Here is a 22,491-nt window from a genome sequence, read left to right as displayed (position 1 = left end):
CCCGACACGTTTTTTGTTTTTTTTTCTCCAGCAAACCAAACTTCATTGGGAAAACTGGCAATTCCAGGTTTCCATGTGTTTTGACAAATACATGGTAGTGTATGATTAGGAATGAAAACATTTTTGCTTCTGTGATGATGAGCTGCTTAAAATCGGCATACTCCACAATCAACGCGTTGCATCTGTTCTTATTACAATCCCATTAAATTTTTCTTGAGCCTCTTCATTTGTTAATTAATGTCATAAAGCCGTTATAGTGACAATAGGAACCAAATAAAGGTTGTTGTTTTTATTTTGTTTATTTGATTAATACTTCCATGCTGTTTGGACACAGTGATAGATAATTAATAATTGGTTTTACTCATATTTTGTACACAGTGATGTCAGGTTTGGCTTGGCTCCAAGGACAAGTCAGCATTTAGTTGAAGAAGGCAATGAAAGGCTGGATGATGATTGGTCTCTATGTGATTGGCTCAAGACACAAAGGAACAGCAGAAATAGTCTTTTGTACAAAGTCAACATTTGATTCAGTCATGGAGATGAACAATAAATAACTGACACCTAAGTTTCCTAAGCACAGCCTTGGAGACACTAAAACAAACAGGAGTGCGGGGACTGTACCGATCAATGAGGAAAACGCGTGAAATCCTGTGTTCTTTCAGTTGAAATCAGCTTTTACACCACAAGATTTGTTTCAACCTGCATTCAGCAAGTTGTATAATCTGTGAATGTAAACAAACATAAAGAAATTCAGATTTTGTACATTCTGGGAGCTTTATCTCGAAGCAGCTCAGCAGTCTCCCATGTCCTGCAGCAGGTACTGTGACTCAGTGTGCCTCGTTGCTATCAATGGCAGCTTTGTTCCGTCTCAGCCCAGTTTGGGCCTCCTGACAACCAATCTGCCTCTCAGCTAATGAATCAGTCCTTTTACTCAACTTCCTGAATCCGGGAGTAGCATTTGTTCATACCGTCCACACCAGAGTCACTCTCAGCTCCGCACACCATCTACTGCTGCTGTTAAAGGTGCAGCTTTTCTTTTTAACATGTTAGACTGGGTGACATACTATGTGGCATAGTGCAACACAGCTCAAGTGTGGCTTATTGATGTATTTTTATAGTTTGTGAACCATACTGGAGCTCTATGGCAGCGAGGAAGATGATATATCAGGCTTTGATACAGATATAATACATGTTCATTTGGTCCAGTCATTGTGGGTTTTGTAGGACACACAATGAAAAAGACTGGTTGAGTACAGAAAAATAAAGATTACCACCAGACTTACCGGTACCTTTTGTCCTGGATTCAGTGCGAGGCAAGTTTCGGGGCTGTTATTATAACAGGTCTGTGTGGCCTGACTGTACATTCTTCCTTGAGGTCACTGAGTTGTAATATTTGATAATGCTCATTTGTACATGGATGGTATATGATGGATCAGACAGTCTAACACAGTACACTATTAACGAAAGAGATGGCCATGTGAAGCCAGACAGCTACAGCATTACAAAGATATGGCACTTGAATCCTGATTATTTAGACCAGAATTAATTACAGCATCACTGGGAATAAGTCAAATGTGATGAAAGTACACAAATGGATAACAGCCAGAACACCAGAGACCATCTAACAAACTGCACCTCCTGATAAAGACTGTGAGATTTGTCTGAAAACTCCTTGAAAATGACTTTGTGTAAATGCTGTTGCTGTCAAACCCAGATGTCGTGTTCTTTATGCCTGCACCATTTAATCAAAGGAATATATATTCGTTCTTGTTTCTGCCTTTGTTGTTTTATATTATTGTCTAGATATCCAATGTGTTATTATTTGGTCATATTTTATCTTCTTTTGATGTATTTTTATCTCTGTTTTATTCCTATGTAAAGCTGTTTTCTCGCATTGTTTTCTGTTTTACACACATTTCAGTCTTCTGGCAAAGCACTTGACAAATGAAATGTCCCAACGTACTAAATAAATAATTGTTTAAGACACTGTGTGCTGTGATGTTGCTCTGTCACTAGGATGTGGGAGCAGTTTAGTGCTGAGGTGTCCTTAACCCCCTGCTCTTTCTCTACCAGCTTTCATTCCCAGTCTCCTTCTATCCGTCACTGTGTTGTCACAGCTCCAATGTCAATATTTGAACTACAGGGCAGTGTTAAAGGCCACTCCTATTAACACTTCACATTCACCAGCTGCACTCAGCCCTATCCTGATAACACAGATCTGACACTGACTTTTTACACTCACTCACACACACACACACACACACACACACACACACACACACACACACAAACTGCCATTGGCCAACCCACTTAAATAGGATGCAACTTCCTGGTTTGAATTAAGGCACAATGCAGCAGCTCATGAATAACTGGACTCACCTGAGATAAAACTGAGAAATACTAACATGTTGTGTTAGCTCACTCAACAGTCTGTCGCTAAACACACCCACTCACTGCTTCACCCTAGTTCACTTCAAGGTAATTCTTCTCTTTTAAGTACTTAGATTTCTGACTCTAATTGATTTTTCACTGTGTTCTCGAAGAGTTTACTCTGACACAGTAACACGTCTTCATTCTGGCACTTCTGTAGTAATCTCTAGCTTTCTTATAATACATTTGTCTGACAGCTTTAGTTAAAAATTTTCATGGCCTTCCTGTCCAGTGAAAACCATGTATTTCCAAAGATGAAGTGTTATTTATGGGTTGAGAAAATTCTCCTACTTCATGATGCGAAGCCTGCCGACGGAGAGAGCCTGATGCCAAACTTGATTCAGACATGCTAAAATTATTCATGCTCTGCTTCAGTTATGCCCATATTTATGTTCTTAAATATGATTTCTAGCCAGAGTTGTCAGACTGATCTGAGTTAAATAAATTATTTACAGTGTATGGTTTTATTGCCCCTGAGACCCTGTGTCCACATATGAGGACATTACATTTTTGCCTCTTAGCACCATGATTTTTTAAAAACTTTGACCTATCAGCCACATTTAGGGACACTGCCCGTGCCATCTTGTGGTGAACATTACACCAATTTCAGTGAAAACAAAATGGCGGGAATATCAGCGATAGACTTCTATAGCAGCTCCGGAAAGAAAAAAGAGTAAGGTAGAAATTATATCCAAATTTTATGAATGAAACCAATGTATTTATGTACACAAATGTCTCTAGCTTCATATCACATTAAAATTAGACAAATTTTGTTAATAGTAGCAAGCTAGAACATCAGTAAATGTCAAGTACTCGTTTGAGGACATTGGGACTATGTTACCTTATTGATTGTACCATGTTGTTAGCTAAACTTGGGGATAGAACTGCCAGCATGTTTGCGTCCAAACTATGTGTTTTAAATAAAACTATGTAAAAATGCTTTGCTGCTGGTGGTGCTTGGGGGACGAGAAGAGGGACACAAACATGCTGGCAGTCTGGGACAAAGGAGGAGATCCCCCAGGAACTGGAGAGGAGCCAGCCCTAGAACCCTTGGCTTCCAGGCAGGAACACTTCTGCACAGGACCAAAACCTTGTTATAGGGTGCCACTCCTACTAACAAAATGGCCACCACCATGAGGAGAGAACACAAAACCAATTAAAGCTGCAAGCAGCAATAACGGGCCCTTGCAGACCACATGCGTCAGGGCATGCTGCTTTACCTGGTCCCATTGCCCGATTATCGTGTATGCACGTCTTAACTGTCCGTGTTTTGGACAGTACAGGAAGGGGTTAAATGTAATTTCCTGTGTCCGACATGTGGCGCTATGACTATGACTGTGTATTGGCCTTTAGATTCAGGGCTGGACTCTAATCAGGTTGAAGTTTGGTCCAGATAGGAATGATTAAAGTTGTTCCTTTATCATTTGGTGGCCTGCTCCTGCCAGTTTTTCTGATTATTGATTGGCAGCGACACTGTGACACTGTTACCTTTTAGTTGCATGTCATCTTGTATCTATCGTCAGGAGTGCAATGACAATAATTGTACCAAGTTTCGTGCAAATCCGACCTACCGATGCGGAGATATAAAGTACCTCAATTTAAAAAGTGCCACCTAGTGGTCATCAGTGGTCACCTAGGGGTCAGAGTTTCATGTCATTTGGACTCACCAATGTGGAGACATGCAGCACTTCCTGTTTGGAATGTAATCTACAGGAACTTGTAAATTTGAGAGTTTGAAATATCAAAATGCGAGTGAAAGTGAAAAATGTGATCATTTGGGACTGAAAAGTCATCACTACAAAAGCATTAGGGACCTTGCAGGTTCCCTGCTCAGGCCCTAAATACGCCAACTGTGGTAACACACACACCAAAAAAAAAAAAAGAAAAGAAAAGAAAACAACATAATATTTGGTAATATTTGGAATTATTTGCACTGTTGTTTAGCCATGTTTAGCGCTTGAAATAAACCATTTACACAGAATTTGTGAATGTGTAAGTGTTGTGTTGTATTTGTGGAGAGAAGAAAATCTACAAGTACACAACTCAGTGAGTATGTGACCACACATTTACTGATACACATACACAATCACTGTATACAACTACAAATTCCACTGTTACAGGTCAACAGCTCAAACCTTTTGCACCAACAATACCTTCATAGTCTTTTTTCATAGTGCATCCTGGTGCCATTTGTTCCCCAGGTAAGCAACACACACGCACCTGGCCATCCAAGTGATGTAAAAGAAAACATGATTTGTGAGACCAGGGCACCTTCTTCCATTGCTCCTAGGTCCAGTTCTGATGCTCAGGTGCCCATTATTGGCTCTTTCGGCGGTTGACAGGTTTCAGCATGGGCACCCCAATTGGTCTGCGGCTATGCACTGTGTATTCTGACACCATTCTATCAGAACCACCTTAAATTCTTGAGCAATTTGAGCAACAGTAGCTTGTCTGTTGGATCAGACCACACAGGTTAGCCTTTGCTCCCCACGTGCATCAGTGAGCCTTGGCAGCCCATAACACTGTTGCCAGTTCACCACTGTTCCTTCCTTGGACCACTTTTGATGGATACTGACCACTGGCTAGGAACCCCCCACAAGAAGTGCAGTTTTGGAGATGCTCTAACCCAGTCATCACAATTTTGGCCTTGTCAAACTCGCTCAAATCCTTTTGCTTGCCCATTTTTCTTGCTTCTAACACATCAACTTTGAGGATATGTTCACTTCCTGCCTAATATATCTCACCCACGAACAGGTGCCATGATGAAGAGTGTCAGTGTTATTCACTTCACCTGTCAGTGGTCATGATGTTATGACTGATCAGTGTATATATAAACTGTGTTCCAAATTATTATGCAAATAAAATTTCAATTAAACAAACATTTGATGTCTAGTCTTTCAATGAAATTTTTCAATTGTGCTGCTTCTCCTGTCTGTTTAGATCACTGACATCAATCTCAGACAGGTTTGGTAATTAGTTTTCCAGGTGAGCCAAATTAAAGGGAAAATTCTTAAGGAGGTTAATTATTAAGCCACAGGTTTCATGCAATATGTAGAAAAAGAAAGATCTTTCTGCAGATGAAAAGCGTGCAATAGCGTAGTGTTTTGGATAGGATATTTCCTTAAAAATTAAGAGAGATCGTCATACTGTGAAAAGATTTGCATGTGATTCAGAGCACAGACGGGTTCGTCCAGGAAAAAGCGTAGTAAAGAGAGTTTATGTAAGGCAAATTCATTGTATTAGAGAGCAGCTGTACTAGCAAAACTGGTATTTGAAGCTAATGGTGCCTCTGGAGACCCAAGAACCTCTCAATGCAGGATCCTCCAGATGCTTGCTCATTTCAGCCACCTTTAACCGCGGTTTATTCACTGATAAATGCCGTCACTGGATGGTCCAGATGGATGGAGTTCTGGATGATTGGTGGAAGGCCACCATGTCCCAGCAAGGCTGCAACCTGAGCAAGGAGGTGGGAGAGTGATGTTCTGGGCTGGAATCATGGGAAGTGAGTTGGTAGGCCCCTTTAGGGTACCTGGAGTTGTCAAAATGACCTCTGCAAAATATGCGGAGTTAATAACTGCCCATTTCCTGCCATGGTATAAAAAGAAGAACCGTGCCTTCCAGGGTTAACTAATTTTCATGCAATATAGCGCATATTTCCCTGCTGCAAAAAATACCATTGAGGCTTTAGTTGCTAAGGGCATAAAGGGAGAAAATAATCATCGTGGCCACCATCATCCCCTGACCTTAACCCTACTGACAACCTGTGGAGCACCCTTAAAAGGAAGCTCTATGAGGGTGGGCGGCAGTTTGCCTCAAAACAGCAGCTCTGGGGGCCAATTCTGGCATCCTCAAAGGAAATGCAGGAAGAAGCTGTACATGGACTTACAAGTTCAATGGATGAGAGAGTTGTTAAGGTGATATCAAGGAAGGGCTCATATGTTCAAATGTAATTTTGACCTGTAACAATATTTTTGATTGAAAAAAAAACTTTCTAATGAAAAAATAATATGACAGATTTGTTTTGAATCCCTTTCTTCTGTTTTGCAAAATAATTTGGAACACTACATTTTTAGTTATTTTGCAAAAAACGTCATAGGCATCACTGGTAATTGTGTTTAATAAAATCCAGATTACAATACTATTGTTGAGGAATAAAACAACCCTATTGACTCCCATTACATATACTATTTAGGAAAAAAAGGAAATGTATACAGTATATTTATGTATAAATTGTGCATCAGCTCATTTTACAAGTCAAGTCATAACAACATACATTTCAACTTTGTGATTGTGCAGCTTTATGCTTAAACAAAAGTACAAGTTGCCTGCTTTGTCCAATGTAATGTCATCCTATTTAGAAATATAATCTCTCACTCTGTCTTGCACTGATCCAAATAAATAAATAATTGATAGCCCACAAAGATTGAATTCTCTGATTACCCGTGACCTCTTGATCTTTGCTCTATTGCCATTATCAGGCCTCAGATTTTACACTGGCACACAAGAACACATTCATTCTCCCGAGGATGTGTCCTAACATTAATCTATCCTAAATTCACTACTGGTAAGGCTTTAAGAACAGTATGGGAGTATGATTTTCTTTCAAAACACTGACAGAGTGGTAAGCATTTAACATTTTAGCCTCTCAAGGTTCCTGCCACTGCTGACCTGTCTTCTGTAGCAAGAAGAGATTATAACATACATCCCTGTGTTGTAGAATGACAATGAAAAATTGGATAAAAATACTGTAATCAGCTCCCATAAAATAATTACTAAAAACATAAACAGCATTTTAGCAGACCTCCCAGAGTATTCTGATTTGACAGGGAAAATTCTCCTGAGGCATTTCTTTTTTAGTTTGAAAACAGTATGTGGTGAAAATTACTTTGTGTCATTAATACATTTCAAGATTAGTCAGGGTTGTATGTTTTCACAATAATGAGTCAGTGAATGAACGAATGAGTCTTTACCCCCTCACACTTTTACACTTCTAGATGAATTGACTGTAAACATATAAAGACATTAATGAAATAATAAAGTAGCACCAATAAGTTAAGCCTCTGCTGTTTTTTTTGTGAAATGAAAAACTAACTCTTCACTTCAAACTGAGGATATGTAAAAGACAAAATTAGTCTTTTCAAATTATTATCAAATTAGTTATTTGTCAGTGTGACTAAACAGTTGCTGATTGAAGGTGTTTTCTCAAGTCCTTTTAACTTCAAATTTGGTTTCATATAGAATATCTAAAGGAATGTATGCAGTTGTATGTCTCATTGTACTCTGAAATGAAAGAAAAGAACAAATAACAATTGAAGTTAAAAAAATAAATTAGGGAATCAATTTATAAACCAACATGTCTGACTCATCAAAGTAGCCATCTTTGGCAGATATAACAGCTGAACCCACTTGTGGCATTCTTTCTGCAATGGAAATCAAATATACTTCAGAAAGTTCTTCCAAGCTTTGTTGCAGAAGTTGTCACACACTAGGAAGCATCCTTTTGCCTACTCTGTGGCATACAACAATCCTGCGTGATGTGCTGAAGATCTCAAATTTAGATTTATCAGTTCATAACACCTTCTTCCAGTCTTCAGTAGTCCATGGGCAGTGTTTCGTGGCCCAGAAAAGCCTATTTTTCTTATTTTGACATCTTAGCAATGGCTTTATTTCTGCAACTCGACCTTTCAAACTTGCAGCTCAAAGTCTTCTCCGACCACTATTAAGCTGTGCTTGAAGCTGTTGTCCTGTGAGCCTCATATCACACAAGCTGTTGACTCTCAGAAACTTGTCTTCTGATTCTGTTGTGGCTTTGGGTCTTCCAGACCTCTTGCTGTCAAGAGTTTCCCCAGATTTCGGATTGCCTTTTGATGGCGAAGGAAACTGTACTGGCTGACACCTTGACTTTCTTCACATTTCTCTGTAGGAAAGATCTACATTTTTAAGTGTTATGATGGTCTGTCTCCCTTTCATTGTTAATTGCCTCTACTTTCTGTAGTACAATACTGTAATACTCACGAAGGTATGGTGTGACAGTGTGTTTCAACACTACTTTTATGCATAAAAGTAATCCAAGACAAGTTGGGACAACTGTAGGAACTGGTAGCACTAACTTTCAAGGCTTGATCAACCCCCACTGCTGCAGAAGAGCTGTTAGTTGTTAACCCGTTTCTTGTTCCCTTAAAAAAAAGGCCCTTTTGTACAGTTCTGAATGTACATTATTTTTCACCTCTAGCAGTTCGACACTTGCCTTTGTACCATTTCAAATTATTCATTGGGCTTGAACTGCTTAAATTTCAATAAAAAAAAACTGGAAAAATTGGGGTGTTCCAAAACTCTTCACCATTAGTGCATATATAAAATTACCATCTTGGAGCTGTGCTTGGATGACATCGCTTCATGGCCAGTATGGACTGAAAATACATACCAGTGCCTTGTATAATGTACACATTTCAAGTCCAAATTCACTTTCGTTGCAAGACTTCTCATTTCATTCAAACTACTTGTTCTCAGCAATCCATCTTTCAAAGAAAACACAGCACCATATCTATTTGGACATTTATTCAACACACTGTGTACAAAAGAGTTCAACAGAAAACATGACGTGTATGAATGTGTACTCTGCAATCATACAGTATTTCATACATACAAAAACCTGAACCCCATGTTTGTTTAAAAAAAAATATATTAAAAAAATACACATGTAGGTTGGAGGGAGCAACACAACTTTATATTCTAACAGTCCCACAAGAGACACAAAAGTCATTGTTTTCACAGAAAACACTCATTATAGCTGACCTACAGAGCAGTTCATCATTTATCTGACCTCCTTAACACTGATGGTATAAACCCTGCTGGGTTCAGACGGGAGAGCAGAAGACATAGGCAGCAGCTCTGATATCAGGGACATGTTGCTCTTCTTCGAGGACCATAGGACCAGACTTGACGCTCGTGATTGTCACACCACCCACACACAAATCATCTGACAGTCAAATTGTTGGCTGCTGAGCCAGAGCACATGGAGAGAAACTTATGTAGAACACATTGCTTCTGCTCCTTCAGTTCAGTTTCTTAACATTCAGTACCGGCTGCTGCACGAAAAAACAGAAAAGGCTGTCAATCCTTGTAAGGTCAGCAGAGCTCATTTGTAATATATATATATATATATATATATATATATATATATATATATATATATATATATATATATATATATATATATATATTATATAATATATAATATATAAATATATATATATAAATATATATATATAAATATATATATATATATATATATATATAAATATATATATATATATATATATATATATAAATATAAATATAAATAAATATATATATATATATATATATATATATATATATAAATATAAATATAAATATAAATATAAATATATATATATATATATATATATATATATATATATATATATATATATATATATATATATATATATATACATATATATATATATATAATTTTTAAATCAGGATTAAGGGAAATAAAGCAGTTTAAATACTATGCAACTCTTCTTCAGGCCCAGTTTCATAAATCATAGCTGTGGATAAATTCTGGTGGCCTTTGTCTTTATAAAGTGCTTCTTAAATCTTAAGCTCACATTTTTGAGAATTGTGTAAGAAGGGAAAAGATTTGTGACTCTACTGTACAAACCTCACTGATGAAGTGACAAAAATATGAAAGCAATATCACATGTAGTTACACAGTACGACAGCCAGAGGAAGAAAGGAATTCAGCTGTGTAGAAAGCTTTCTGCTGAGTAGGAGACTTCCATTTAGTCGACCATGTTAATGGTTAAATGATAGAGCAGATTGGCAGCTAGCTGCAGCAGCTCGGACACAGTGGTCAAGTGTGGTGGCTTGTTTCAGTCTCAGAGTTAAAAATGATCACAATAAAAACAGGCAGTCCATTCAATGATCATCTCATAGCCTTGAGGTCCCTCAGGTTCACTCTCCTCTCTCTTGTTTGTTCTGAAGTGGTCTGTCACCTACACAGTGATCACACATAGACTTCAGAGTGTAGGACAGACTCTTGCTCATTATAACAGCCTGCAGAGGTTTGATCACTGAGAATGGCTGTTCAAGAGGCCCATAGATATAGGTTGGCAGCAGTGTGGCCTAGTGTCCATGCTATGGGTGCTGGTTGTGTTGGTTGTGTTGGTTGTGTTGGTTGTGTTGGTTGTTGGCAGGGTGGTTGGGGGGCAGTGGCGGTCCATTTACCCCAGGGTGATAGAAGGCACAGTTGCTTTCGTACCGGCAGCTTCCCTTCATCATGAAGTGACGACACACAGGCCTCTTGGACATGTCTGAAAGGATGACACACAACATCATTTACAACACATAAAAACATCCAGTTAACTTTTTTTTTTCCCATTTGGGAAACAAATGTTAGTATGTTGAAGTAGACAAGTGGCCTGGAGTTGAGATATTTTTGTCAACTGCTTTGAATGTCTCATGATGCTAAACTTTTCCGTTTATGTGTCAACTTTTTACTGATCATGACTCCACCGCTGAGAACCATGTGAGACAGTAGAACATCAAGTGTCAAGATTTAGTGAGAGCAGCATAGTGGGGGATATGACATGACTGTTGATGTACTGATGGAATTTATTGGTTTACGTTGGCCACCAGAGGCAGAGTGGCAATCAGGAGTTTTCCCGGGTTAGGCAGCTGGCCAATGGATTTGCACAAACTGGCCCACTCGTCACAAATTAAAAAACGATCTGCAATCTAATTTGTTTTTTTGTTCTTAAATCAGCGTAGAATGGGAAATGTGTTTATCCAGAGCCTATCACTCTGCATTTATCCAATGAACTGAATGCAGGTCAAGTCTTTTTACAGAAATTTAGGGGGATAAGCTAATAACCCTATGTCCCACATACCATTCATGTTATTGTGCCCTCCTCTGGGCCCTCCTCGTCCTCGGCCCCTGAAGCCTGGCTCTCCTCCACGGCCACGGCCTCCTCGGTGGAAGTGACCCCCTCGGTGGGGGCCTCCTCTCATTGAGTCATCTCCCCAGTAGTTGCCATTATCTCCCCGGCCCTGGCCTGGTGGTGGCCCCATCATGCGTGGGCCTCCACCGGCGTTGAAGGGTGGTCCATGGTTATGGGGGGGTGGGGGGTGGTTAAAGCGAGGCCCGCCAGGTGGGTTGTTGGGCGGATAGCCACCATTCATGGGCATCTGCATGTGCATGTTCATGTTGTTCATATTGTTCATGCCTGGACCGTGTCCCAGCAAGCCCTGGTTAACTAGACAGAAAGAAATCCAGTTCAACAACAATAAGCAACACAGACAGTCATGCTATGACAACAGGAGCACAGATGAAGTTTGATGATGGATTAAGATATACTGAATTTACCTGGTGGGGGTCCTCCTTGGTTCTGGTTCTGGGTCTGCTGCAGGGAGCCCAGTAGCTGTTTAATCTTGTCTGAGAAGTCAGGCTGCTTGATTAAGTCCTCAGTAGACTGGCTACCAGAAGCACCCTGATGATAAACAGCTCTTGTTAGCTACTCAACACAGACATATTTACATTCAATTGCACAGATGCATTACACTGAGATTTAAATGTCATGAGTTGTAAAATGTGAATTAAATGGTCTTTGACTAATGAGATAAAAAGTAAACCTGGCTCCAGACAGCCAAAAAACTAAGCAGATAGATACAGACCAATCACTGCAAAATCCAGAAACAGAAAATTTATACCCGTTTTCCACTGTCAAAAACCCCATCTAAACCTGCTGAGATAGGGCTTTTAAGTGCAATGGGAATGTGTAAACACTGCATTTACACCTGAGTCAAATGACTCTGCAGTAGACCCAGATTTTTATCACATCAGCTCAGCTCATCGATGATATTTCACTAATGGACACAGAGGTGGATGTGGGGCCCCGTTCATTCCTATGAAAGCTGCTAAGTGGCACTTCAAAGCCAAAAAGCTTGACTTCCCGGCATTTAAAATACCTGGATAGCAGACTGAGACAGTTAACTTCTGGTTTACCGCCCAGCTAACTTGAATGGGGCCAAAATAATTTAATCATGCATCTCTTCGTGTCCTTCCAAATGTTATTAGACCGAATGGCTCAAATTATGATAGTGAAACGAGCTGCAGCCCAGAAAAGTTATTTTCAGTAAATGTTTTAAACTGTTGCTACACTCCCTGTTCGGAGTTGCTGCTTGTCTCAGTCTGTTTGTTTTTATGCCTGTGGTACATGGTTCTGTCACGTCTTTTAATTGTATTATCTGACTGTAGTATTATTATTAATATTATTGACTGCATTATCATTTATTTACCATAATAGATGAAAGCAGCTCCTGTACATTGACAGTGGGAGCCACTGGGTTGTTGACAGTGTTCGTGGCTTGTGGGCTGCGGGAGTTGTTGCTCAGGTTGCCCATGAGGTTGGCCAGGACGGGTGGCAGCTTGGAGCTCTCGTTCTGAGCCATGGCAGAGCCCTGTTGTAACGTGGTGTCCATGGGCTCACCGTAACTGTCATCCAACATTGAGGAGTCCTGCAGGGAAGACCAGACTGACAGCTTAGCAGGCAAGACACTTAAACACATATATACAATGTGTTTCATAAGAGATATGAGACAATGTGTGAGTGAGTGTTTGGTGTACTTACCTCATCTAGAGGGATGAGACGAGGAGGCATGGGTTCATAAGGCTCTGGGTCTGGTTCATGTGGACTGTCAGGCACACTAGTGATAAGAAATGATGAGAAATCATTACCAAACATTGTAGGCCCTAACCCTTATTTCTTAGGGTGAAATTCTTAAAAGGTAGACATTAAAAAGGGTCTCTAAAGAACATTTCTTATGAACACTGTCTTAAGTTGAGGGCATTGATCACTCATGTATTTTTGATCCTGGAAAAATAAAAACTTGCCAACTACCACAGAAACAGCAGGTTTAGCTTAATGTCCTACCTTTCTTTGCTGAGAAAGATCTCCTGCAGGATGCCCATCTCACGGTCCCTCTGGGTGAGTTTCTCTTTGCTGTTAGCTCCAGGGCTGACCAGGCTGCCAGCCAGTGTCAGTGGTCTTGGGGGTGTCCAGGGGACCCTCTCTTCCATGGTGTCATGGGAGAGCCGACGGGCCATCTCAAACGTTTGTCGGTCCATCATGAGCTCTCGTTTGGCAGCCTCACCAAAGTCTTTAATCTTGTTCACATTGACTATGAATTGTAAGGAAAAGTGGAATAATATCATTATTATATTTTTATGAAGAGCAATACCCTTTATGAGACCATCTTTTGCAGAAGAAACTAGGAGAATGTGACCCATCTGGCTTACCTCTCTCTGTCTCATCCAGATCAAAATAGAAATAGTGTTTAAGCTGCTCCTCCTCAGCCCAGTGAACCGTCTTCTTCTTCTTTCCCTTCTTGGTCAAGCTTTCCTCTTCTCCACGTGGTTCTGCCAGAGCATTGGGCTTCTCTCCTACAAACAACAAGAGACAAAGAAAACTGTTAGGATACATTAAGAGCACATTAAACACAAGATGACAATCAAATGACAAAGAAGCTCATTATACATCATTATCATCAAGAATCATGTAGGTGAGTTTGAAAGGTCCATACCATTGTCAGAGACCTCAGGGTCTTCAGATGGAACAGGGGTCCCAGGTTGCTCCACTTCCTGGTTTTCATCAGCAGGTGTGGTGGAAGCAGCAGTTTCTGGAGATGGCGGTTTGGCAGAAGATGAAGAATACGTAGAAGGTTTGCTGTCAAACGGATTCATCTGAGGACGAAAAAGACAAATAGAGTGAGACAACTGGTTTAACACAAGATTTACATTTAGATGTATATGTAAAAGATCAAGTTGTTAACCCATAAGAGGCTTAAGTCTTGCATGAGGAAACAGATGGGTGCTCTGATTCACTGATTTGCAACATCACGTCACATCAGAATGGAGATTATTATTAAAACAGCACAGCAAAGGGCAGGTTAAAATTCAGATAAAAATAAAATAATACTTATTGATACAATAAAATATGTGAACTACTAAATAAACATCAAAATGTAAAAATGTTCTGAAGATCTTCTGGACTGACAGTGGACAGTTAACACACGCTGATACTAATCTACTGAGATCAGTCAGTACCTTGTTAGAAGTAGGGGAGACGACCTTGGTGTTAGGCGTAGTACTGGTGCCAGCTTTCTTCTTCTTGATCTTGATCCCAGGCACTGGGGCAGAATTCAGGGCATCTAGGAACCCTGTGCATTCTATTGCTGCGGTGAGGACATAAGAGTTCAATGAACACCACACCTGCTACATCACTATCATCTCTTTAAAACAGAATTAAATGTATGTTTGAACTTACGTTGTGCTGGAATGATCTTAACTTTGATCTCCTTGGCTGAGTTCGAAGGGGTATTTAGAGGTTTGTATTTTTTCTCCAGAGGCGGAGCATCTGATGGACCAGAGCTGTTGAACAATAATAAAGATTAACATACAGAAACATGTACCGACATCTGACAAATTAAAAGAAAAACTTGAATAAATTACTTCAGAAACATAACAAATTCAGATTCCACACAGGTGCAATGCACTGATAATTTTGCGGTTAACATCCAATCATACTCTGTGGAATATATCAAAGTGATGATTTTGAATCAAGATGGCTAGAGAGAAGATGCGAGTCACTTTAAGATGTGTTCATGGCAGGAGGATGGATGGCAGGAGTTTTACTCACAAAAGACTAACTAATGTCTGAATTGGAACAGGTCACGTGGCTTATTCAATGGCTTGAAGATGAAGATATGCAGTTACAAGATCTCAACCCACACTAACATCAGCGAGATCTTTGGGATCAACTTGTTAGACAGCGCTCTCCACCATCTCCACCTTTCATCCCTCAAGTACAGAGTCTTGTAGAATAATTGCCAGGGTGCACTGAAGCTGTTCTGGAAGCATATGGTGGCCTAACACCTAACTGTGATGCTTTATATTGTATCTCAGGGCAGTGGGGTATGACGCAGTTACATTAATACACCACAAGATAGTGCTGTGGTGGTACTGAGGCAACAAGGCACAGGATATAGTACCTTGGCCTCTTGAGGACTGGAGGCTTGATGTTGTACTTGTCACCAAGCTGTGGGGCAGCAGGTGTCTTCTTAGGAGGGGTCGGGTTAGGAGTGTCCATCTCCAGTCCTACACACAGAAAAAGTATTGAGTATTTCATACAGAACTTTAAAATCCAAAATTCAGGGCCATCAGGTTCAGCCTACCTATGGAGCGAATCTTTGTGTGGCTGGGGGCATGAGCTTTAGGTTTCTCCTTCTTCCGCTCCTCCTCGCCACTCTTTTCCTTCACATCCCTCACAGATACCTTGGTCTCATCTTTCTTCTTTTTCTTATCTAGAAGACAATTACAAAATGTGTTACTGCCTGGTGTGATGAGGAGACAGCATAAAACAGTGACATAAGTTCAAAAAGAGAAATGGTCTATCTGTACCGGCAGGAGAGTTGCCACTGCTCGAGACACTCTGGGATCGGATCGTAGCCATCCAGCCATCTACCAGCACGGACGCTAACTTTCTCAGATCTGCAAATAAAAGACAAAAATATTAGCTGGATACATGCTACTGTCCCTCCAAAAGAGTTTAGATTTCTGATGTACAAGCAAACTGACCTTCAGTATCTGCACTCTTGCTCAGCTGCTTCACCAGCTTGGCTGTGTTGTTCTGGGAGAAGATAAAAGCATAAGCAGCAGGTTAGATGGTACCGCTGCTTGTATGACATACTGGAGTTGTGTTCTAGGTCATAAACTAAAGACAGTACCTGTTTGAGGTGGTCCACTTTGAGAGGCAGCTTCTGGAGTGTAAGCAGAATTAGCTGCAGCAAGGGGGTGTTGTTGGTGGTTTTAGAGTAGGTGAGCCAGGAGTTGAGCAGCCTGTATCCTCCAACCCTGATAAACCTGAATGAAGACAGCAAATTTTTCATAAAATAAACTGTATACGGCCAATGAAAGAAGAAGCACATGATTTCAACAGGTAAGTATTTCAATAGAGTGATTGTATTCATTTCCACCATGCAGTAATTACAAAGAGTTAGTGACGAAAACACATCATAAAACTAACAATAAGGCATCCTGCTCCCACCGTTATTGGTTAGGATTTATTTCACAACAGTAGAGAAATGTAAAATTACAATAGAATTTTTGATAGAGCTATTTAACTTTGTTCTTGTCCACACTTGCGTACATTTTTTAAATTCAGGATTGAATTCCCCACTCATTAATTTAAGCAACATTTAACTTTGACAACATTTAATTTTACCAGAGTGGACTCAAAAGCTCTGGAAAAAGCTAGTAAGCACAACACAGACCTTGACTTATGTGAATTGTTTTGATTAAGAGTTTAGACTCCTTTTACTTCAATGGAATGTTTTCATAGATGTAACAACCCCTGCATTAATAACATCATTAATATGCCCTTAATATATCTTAGTGAAGACAAAGACTTCAAATATAAAGAACACTAAGTGAAGTAAGGCCTACCTGTTAAGCACATCATGGGATTTCGTCTGCAGCAGGATGTTAAGATACATACATCTACTGACCATCTTGGTAGAAGCTTTCATCAGGCTGCATTGAAAAAGAAAAAAGTGGTAAGACATCATGGTGTAGGAGTTGTAACTTAGTTGTTTAAGCTTACAGTAAAAGCACAAACTGGTATCCTGTCTCCAGTTTCTTACCTAAAAACCTTTGGGACTCCCTCCAGGCTGCGGAGCTCTCCATCTTTTCCCAACAGAGCCTCGATCCCCTTCAAGATCTCCCTGGGGTCGACTGGTCCCCCGGCCATATCTGAAATACACACATCACACACTATAACTCGTGCCAAAAGGACACAGATGTATTACATTTATGATACATATGGTCAATCTTCTGTCTACGGTAAAACATATTTAAGTGCTGTTTACTGAGGACTGTTTGCCCACCAGAGAGAAAGGATAGCTCCATGCAACTAAATTCCACCCAAACTATCTTTATTGTTTAAAAAAAAAAAGGCCCACCAGGGCTACAAAAACCAGTTCACATTAATCACCACGGGATCAAAACTGTATCAGGCTAACAAGGTCACAGCAGAGCCAGATTCTACTTAGTGCAAAACACCATCCAGATTATATTTTGAATCATCACATTTCAGTGATTCAGTGGTTGACAAGACCAACCCATTTACATCAAGGTCCAAAGAACTGACTCACAACACCCCAGTCAGGAGATCAACACCATGAGCCAGCCAACAAGGGTTGAGTAGCCCTAGCAACAAGCCAGCTTACAACACATATAATTAGGATCAGACCACCTTGATCAACTATTCAGTACATGATTTGATTGTCACACTTAGAGAGACGGAAGCAACATTTTCTAGATTCATGATGTAGCTGACATGATAAGTAAAGTCAGTCATGTTCTTCCAGCTACCAGCATGCTGCTGCTCTGGTAGTCAAACAGCCACAGTGAATAATAGCTTCAGTGTGCTGCCTGATATTTAAGATGTTTGAAGAGGTTTGTGAGGCCAGGTTGACACCAGTTGAGCAGGGACAAGGGCAGGTCGCTACAACTTATTCTTCAGTGCCAGTGTTTCCTCTTTCACTTGCAGGACAGGACATATAGTCTGTTTGAATAGACAGCTGTGTGTATGTGGCCCAGCATTGTTTATTCAAGTTCAAAATCTGATTCAACAGGCTGCAATGCAGACAACAAAAACTCTTGTAAATAGCCATTAAGTGTTAACAGTAAAAACCTTCTTGGTTTATTTGCCTAACTTTTTACTTCATCTGTTTGGCTTATCATATCAAATGCACTTATTACTATGTATTCAATAGCTACAACTACTGTTACTAACATTATTAGAAATATTAGTCTTATATTTAAAAGTTTCAAATACAAACCAAGAAGAAAGTTAAAAGTTTGGTTAGAATAAACGTAGCCAAAGAGAGCAATTTTTGCAAGAAATGTTACTGATTTTGATTTATCATTTTTTTAATAGCACAACTCTATCACAATTATGGACATTTGTGCAAAAATGCAACCCAAACAAGGAGACTGGACACAGAAACATCAATAGTACCTTATCAACCAGGTCTTCACTTATTAATATGGTATCTGATGAGAGGATGAATGATTCATTTAAAATTGTGCTCACCTATAAATTAAAGTGTGATTGAAGGCAACTGTATGAACGATGCAATGCTTGAAAACTGTAGAATTAGTGTCTTGCAAATGTGATTATGAGCCTTAAAGCATCCCTATACTAGACTACAGTGGTGTTAATGACATCAGTGGCAACTGTTCTAGAGGGTAAAATTCAGACTACTTGCTGCCACCTACAGGTTACTTTATTTTTTACACACTGGCACTATACTGTCTGTGTTGTTACACAATGGAGAAATGCATTACAAATTAATACATTTGTTAGTGCAACATTACATGACAATGATTTGAACTGCTATACATTAATATGTTCAACAAACTCATTGCTGCAAGGTGTTTATGACTTATAATTTCACCAAATATGTATTATCTTTGAAAAGTCTATTGTGATCTATATAACACAGCCAAAACACATTGGCCTTCATAAGTGTCTTCACTTCCATTCACTTTAAATAATATGATGACATAAGGTCCTCTATACACTCTCCAAATAGTTCCAGATAGAACAGCTTAGACTCAGCCTTGTTTAAACATGCACTTGTTTCTTCCATGTTTATACATTTATAATGTAAATGTTTCCGTGCCAGGTTGTTAATTCATGTAAAGTGCTCGCAATTCTGGTGGAATTCAATTCACTGGAAATGTCATGATGTGAGGAATCAGTTAGGTCTTACCCGTGTAACTGTTGTAGTAGAAGTTTTATATAGTCTCAGACCTCCAAAACACTGCAAATAACACAACTCCTGTAAATGTCACAATTGTTACACATATACACAAAGTCAGTGTTAAACATGGCTCTGATTCCTGGTTCAATGGGGGAGAGAACATTATTTGTGTTAAGTCATACTGTGTCGTTATTCCATATACCACTGGTACATTATAGCAAAACAATCTGTGGCAGTGCTCAATGACCAAGCCCTTTACAACAACAATGTATTACTACAATTTGGATTTCGGTTGCGCAACAACATACGTGAGGCAACGATGAAGATTCATAAAAGAAACCCGAATTAATCAAGTATCGGTGTAAAACGCCCTCGGTTATATAAGGGCAGGTCAGGAAGCCTATAAATGGCTCGCGCTTAACCTGACATCTGTCATTGCTGAGAACATGCCTGCTCCTGTGGCTAAGCCGCTTGACAAAGAGAAGTGAGCTTAGAGCTGACTGCGTCTCAGAGCCCTCCCTCCATTAACCACTTCGACGACGGCAAACCAATCTTTGCACAACCAACAATGGCTCATAGCAAAGATCGTACTGGGTGATAGAAAAACAAGACGACGTGCACCAGATATCTAGCGAACAATACGTGTATGTCGCTCAGACAAAGACATGGACATCAATGTCTATTTGCTCTGCATTTCAGTTTCGATATGTAAAAAAAAAAAAAAAAAAAAAAAAAGAGAGAGAAAAAGAAAGAAAGAAAACTCCCAAATATTGCTCCGAGAACACGGCTAGCCCCCGGAGCTGTCCGAGGTGAAGAGCAAACCACAACCAATCCACCACATTTGTCAGTCCCGACTGTTTATGCTTCGAAAGACCACTTCGCTTGAATCATCCTGCAATCTTTATCCACAGATTGCCGAGTACGTGATGCGGGCTTTCGGGAAGTCCCTGTGCTATAATTATCGACTTTTCAGCACACACACAGTGCTTCATAAAATGTCCACAATCCTCAAACTAACGCAATCTTTATGTATAGATTGCGGTGGGTGTTCGTTCCATGGAGCAGCCCCTACAAAACAAATCTGGTAGGCAAAAAGTCCGACTTCATGAACTGGAATTTTCTGTCTATGCCTACGGCAATCTTTATGAGTAGATTGCTTATGGTTATTTTACAAATTTGTTGGCTACATTACAAATTTTATTTACACAATTCGCCCAGTCCAGTCTCACACACAAAGAAACGGAGCATTGTGCCTCCGTCCACTTTCCTGTGTGAGCTCATACTATCATATTGTCTATGCTCAAATTGTTTACCAAGCTAACTCACGGTGTCTGCTAGCCAGCTACCGCTAGCTAGCCTATTATCTACGACTATTTTCTTTTGATCTCGGTTCAACTTAACTTCAAAATCAACTTACTATTGATAATATAGATCCTCAGCGCCTCGGGTATATTAGAGTGTGCTTTTCAGGCACTTATATCTCTTATTTCATCAACTTCATATCGTCAACCTTCAGGGTTTTAATATCAACTGAAATACTTCTTATGGGTGGGGCTGTGAAAGCTAAAGGCTAGCCTTTCCTTCAGGAACAAACTGGAGGCAAAAATAGTAATCAAATGTCCATTACTTGAAGAAAAAAATATGAATTAGAGTAGAGTTGTTCAAAGTCCTCGACGATTCAGTCTTCGGCAAAGCAAATTCATACCTGCAAAACACACAGAAAACACACATTTAATTTCGATTCTGACTAATTTCGTCGTCCATCGTCTAGATCAACGTCCACAGATCTTCTGTTTATACATTCAGTAGGAATTTCGCTTTTAAAAAATGTTGAAAATTGAAAATAAGCCTTGTTGTCTTTCTGACTTGACTTACCTTTGACCAAATCCAGGAATGAGCTCGGAAAGGAGGGACTTAACTTTTATACTGGGTGACGTTTTTTACGTCATGGCCAGCGTTTTCCTCCGTATTTGCTTAAACAAAATGGTGGATAACCGACCTCCTCTCTCCACTCAAGGGCATAATGGCGTTCCTCTCAAGTTGGGAGCTCAGAATTTAAACTACTCCCTTTATTCAACTTGATTGTACTGTATAGTTATATTATTAAAAAGATCACGGAGAACACCAACGCGTTTTGTTGATTAAACTGGGTTTTAGTAATTATTTCATTTGTACATTTAGTTAATATTCTTTCTTCAAAATGGCGACTGTTCTATCAGGATCGTGGTCATGCGGCACCATGGGTGGTAACCTGGTAACGCACGACAGGCGAAATGTCTCGCGAGAGTGATCGTTTACATCCAACCTTGATAACCAAACCCTAACCTGGCGTTTTTGTGCCTGAACTAAAATAGATTTTAACCACAGCACTGCCACATCACCTACAACCAATCAGTGATTTACTCTTTCCTTTTGCCAGTTTTCCATATATTTTTTTTATTTAGTTATTTAATTTTCTCTATTACATTTCTTTATATTGTTGTTATTTAAGTTGGGTATATTTTATTTATTAAGCCTCAACAATAACAACCACTGCTTAAGCACTCTGTGTTAAAATACTCTTTTTGTATAGTTGTGAGCCGTTTGAGAGTTTTTTTTTATGTATCGTAAATAAAGTTTAAAAAAAACCAAAAAAAAAAACATCATGACCTCACTTTGACAGAAAAATGGCTGCCTCCATCCAGCGCACCGTGAGGGTTTTGTTACGTCTATCGTCTTCAACTTTACATCCATTACGACAGTATCCGGTAATACATTTAATTGTGTTGTTGATGTATCTATCAAACGATTGATTTCTGTATATAGAGGCTATCCATATGTTTTGTTTTTTAAATTTGAAGTTGGACGAAATGCTGGACGCTGCCGTATTCGCATGGCGTTTATTCGCTAGTTAGTCAATACTTACTGAACCTTGTCGTGTCCAGTATAAAGTCACCCTCTGAATAATGTAATTAAAGTAGAACTTAACAACTTCTCAGTAGCGATATGTTATCGGTAATATAAAGGATACTATTATTTCACACACTTGTGTTATTGGCCCCGGCTGACCGGGGATCACTAGTGTACAAGCAATATAGCTACGGTGTCCGAAAGGCTTCGTGCATTCATTTTAGCTCCAGTGGCACCTTTCCTATTACACTCATGACAGCAGATGGTGAATTGTGAAGGTGTTTTGGATGTTGTAATGATAACAGTGGTGAGGGATTGTCT

The 22,491-nt window shown here is 39.6% G+C and overlaps 2 protein-coding genes across 5 annotated transcripts in view; one reads left to right on the top strand and one right to left on the bottom strand.

Annotated features, from left to right (window-relative positions):
- Positions 1–10,360: 10,360 nt before the first annotated feature.
- On the bottom strand, positions 10,361–21,958 carry ppp1r10 (protein phosphatase 1, regulatory subunit 10). Of its 4 annotated transcripts, none has more exons than XM_037092298.1 (19): positions 21,157–21,958; positions 20,699–20,986; positions 17,155–17,263; positions 16,958–17,044; positions 16,240–16,375; positions 16,091–16,142; positions 15,914–16,003; positions 15,688–15,816; positions 15,505–15,610; positions 14,781–14,884; positions 14,561–14,688; positions 14,038–14,197; positions 13,754–13,897; positions 13,389–13,635; positions 13,086–13,161; positions 12,754–12,972; positions 11,822–11,945; positions 11,346–11,711; positions 10,361–10,769 (listed from the first exon to the last, which is right to left on the bottom strand). In XM_037092298.1, the coding sequence occupies exons 3-19, from the start codon at positions 17,259–17,261 to the stop codon at positions 10,594–10,596; spliced, it is 2,451 nt and encodes an 816-aa protein (XP_036948193.1). In that variant the 5' UTR covers positions 17,262–17,263; positions 20,699–20,986; positions 21,157–21,958; the 3' UTR covers positions 10,361–10,593. The 4 variants fall into 4 exon arrangements, with proteins under 4 accessions (XP_036948193.1, XP_036948194.1, XP_036948196.1 ...); XM_037092299.1 differs by having other exon boundaries at positions 20,909–20,986; XM_037092301.1 differs by lacking the exon at positions 20,699–20,986.
- mrps18b (mitochondrial ribosomal protein S18B) overlaps positions 20,127–22,491 on the top strand; it is a 7,941-nt gene continuing 5,576 nt past the window's right edge. The window contains exons 1-2 of the mRNA XM_037092302.1: positions 20,127–20,200; positions 20,317–20,365. Coding sequence (XP_036948197.1) covers positions 20,142–20,200; positions 20,317–20,365 — 108 coding nt within the window. The 5' untranslated portion in view covers positions 20,127–20,141. The remainder of the gene's footprint in view (positions 20,201–20,316; positions 20,366–22,491) is intronic.

Source organism: Acanthopagrus latus, chromosome 3, assembly GCF_904848185.1.
Source record: "Acanthopagrus latus isolate v.2019 chromosome 3, fAcaLat1.1, whole genome shotgun sequence".
Taxonomy (NCBI): Eukaryota; Metazoa; Chordata; class Actinopteri; order Spariformes; family Sparidae; genus Acanthopagrus; species Acanthopagrus latus.
The sequence above is the reverse complement of the archived record's forward strand: the minus strand, read 5'-3'. Positions and strand labels throughout refer to the sequence as shown.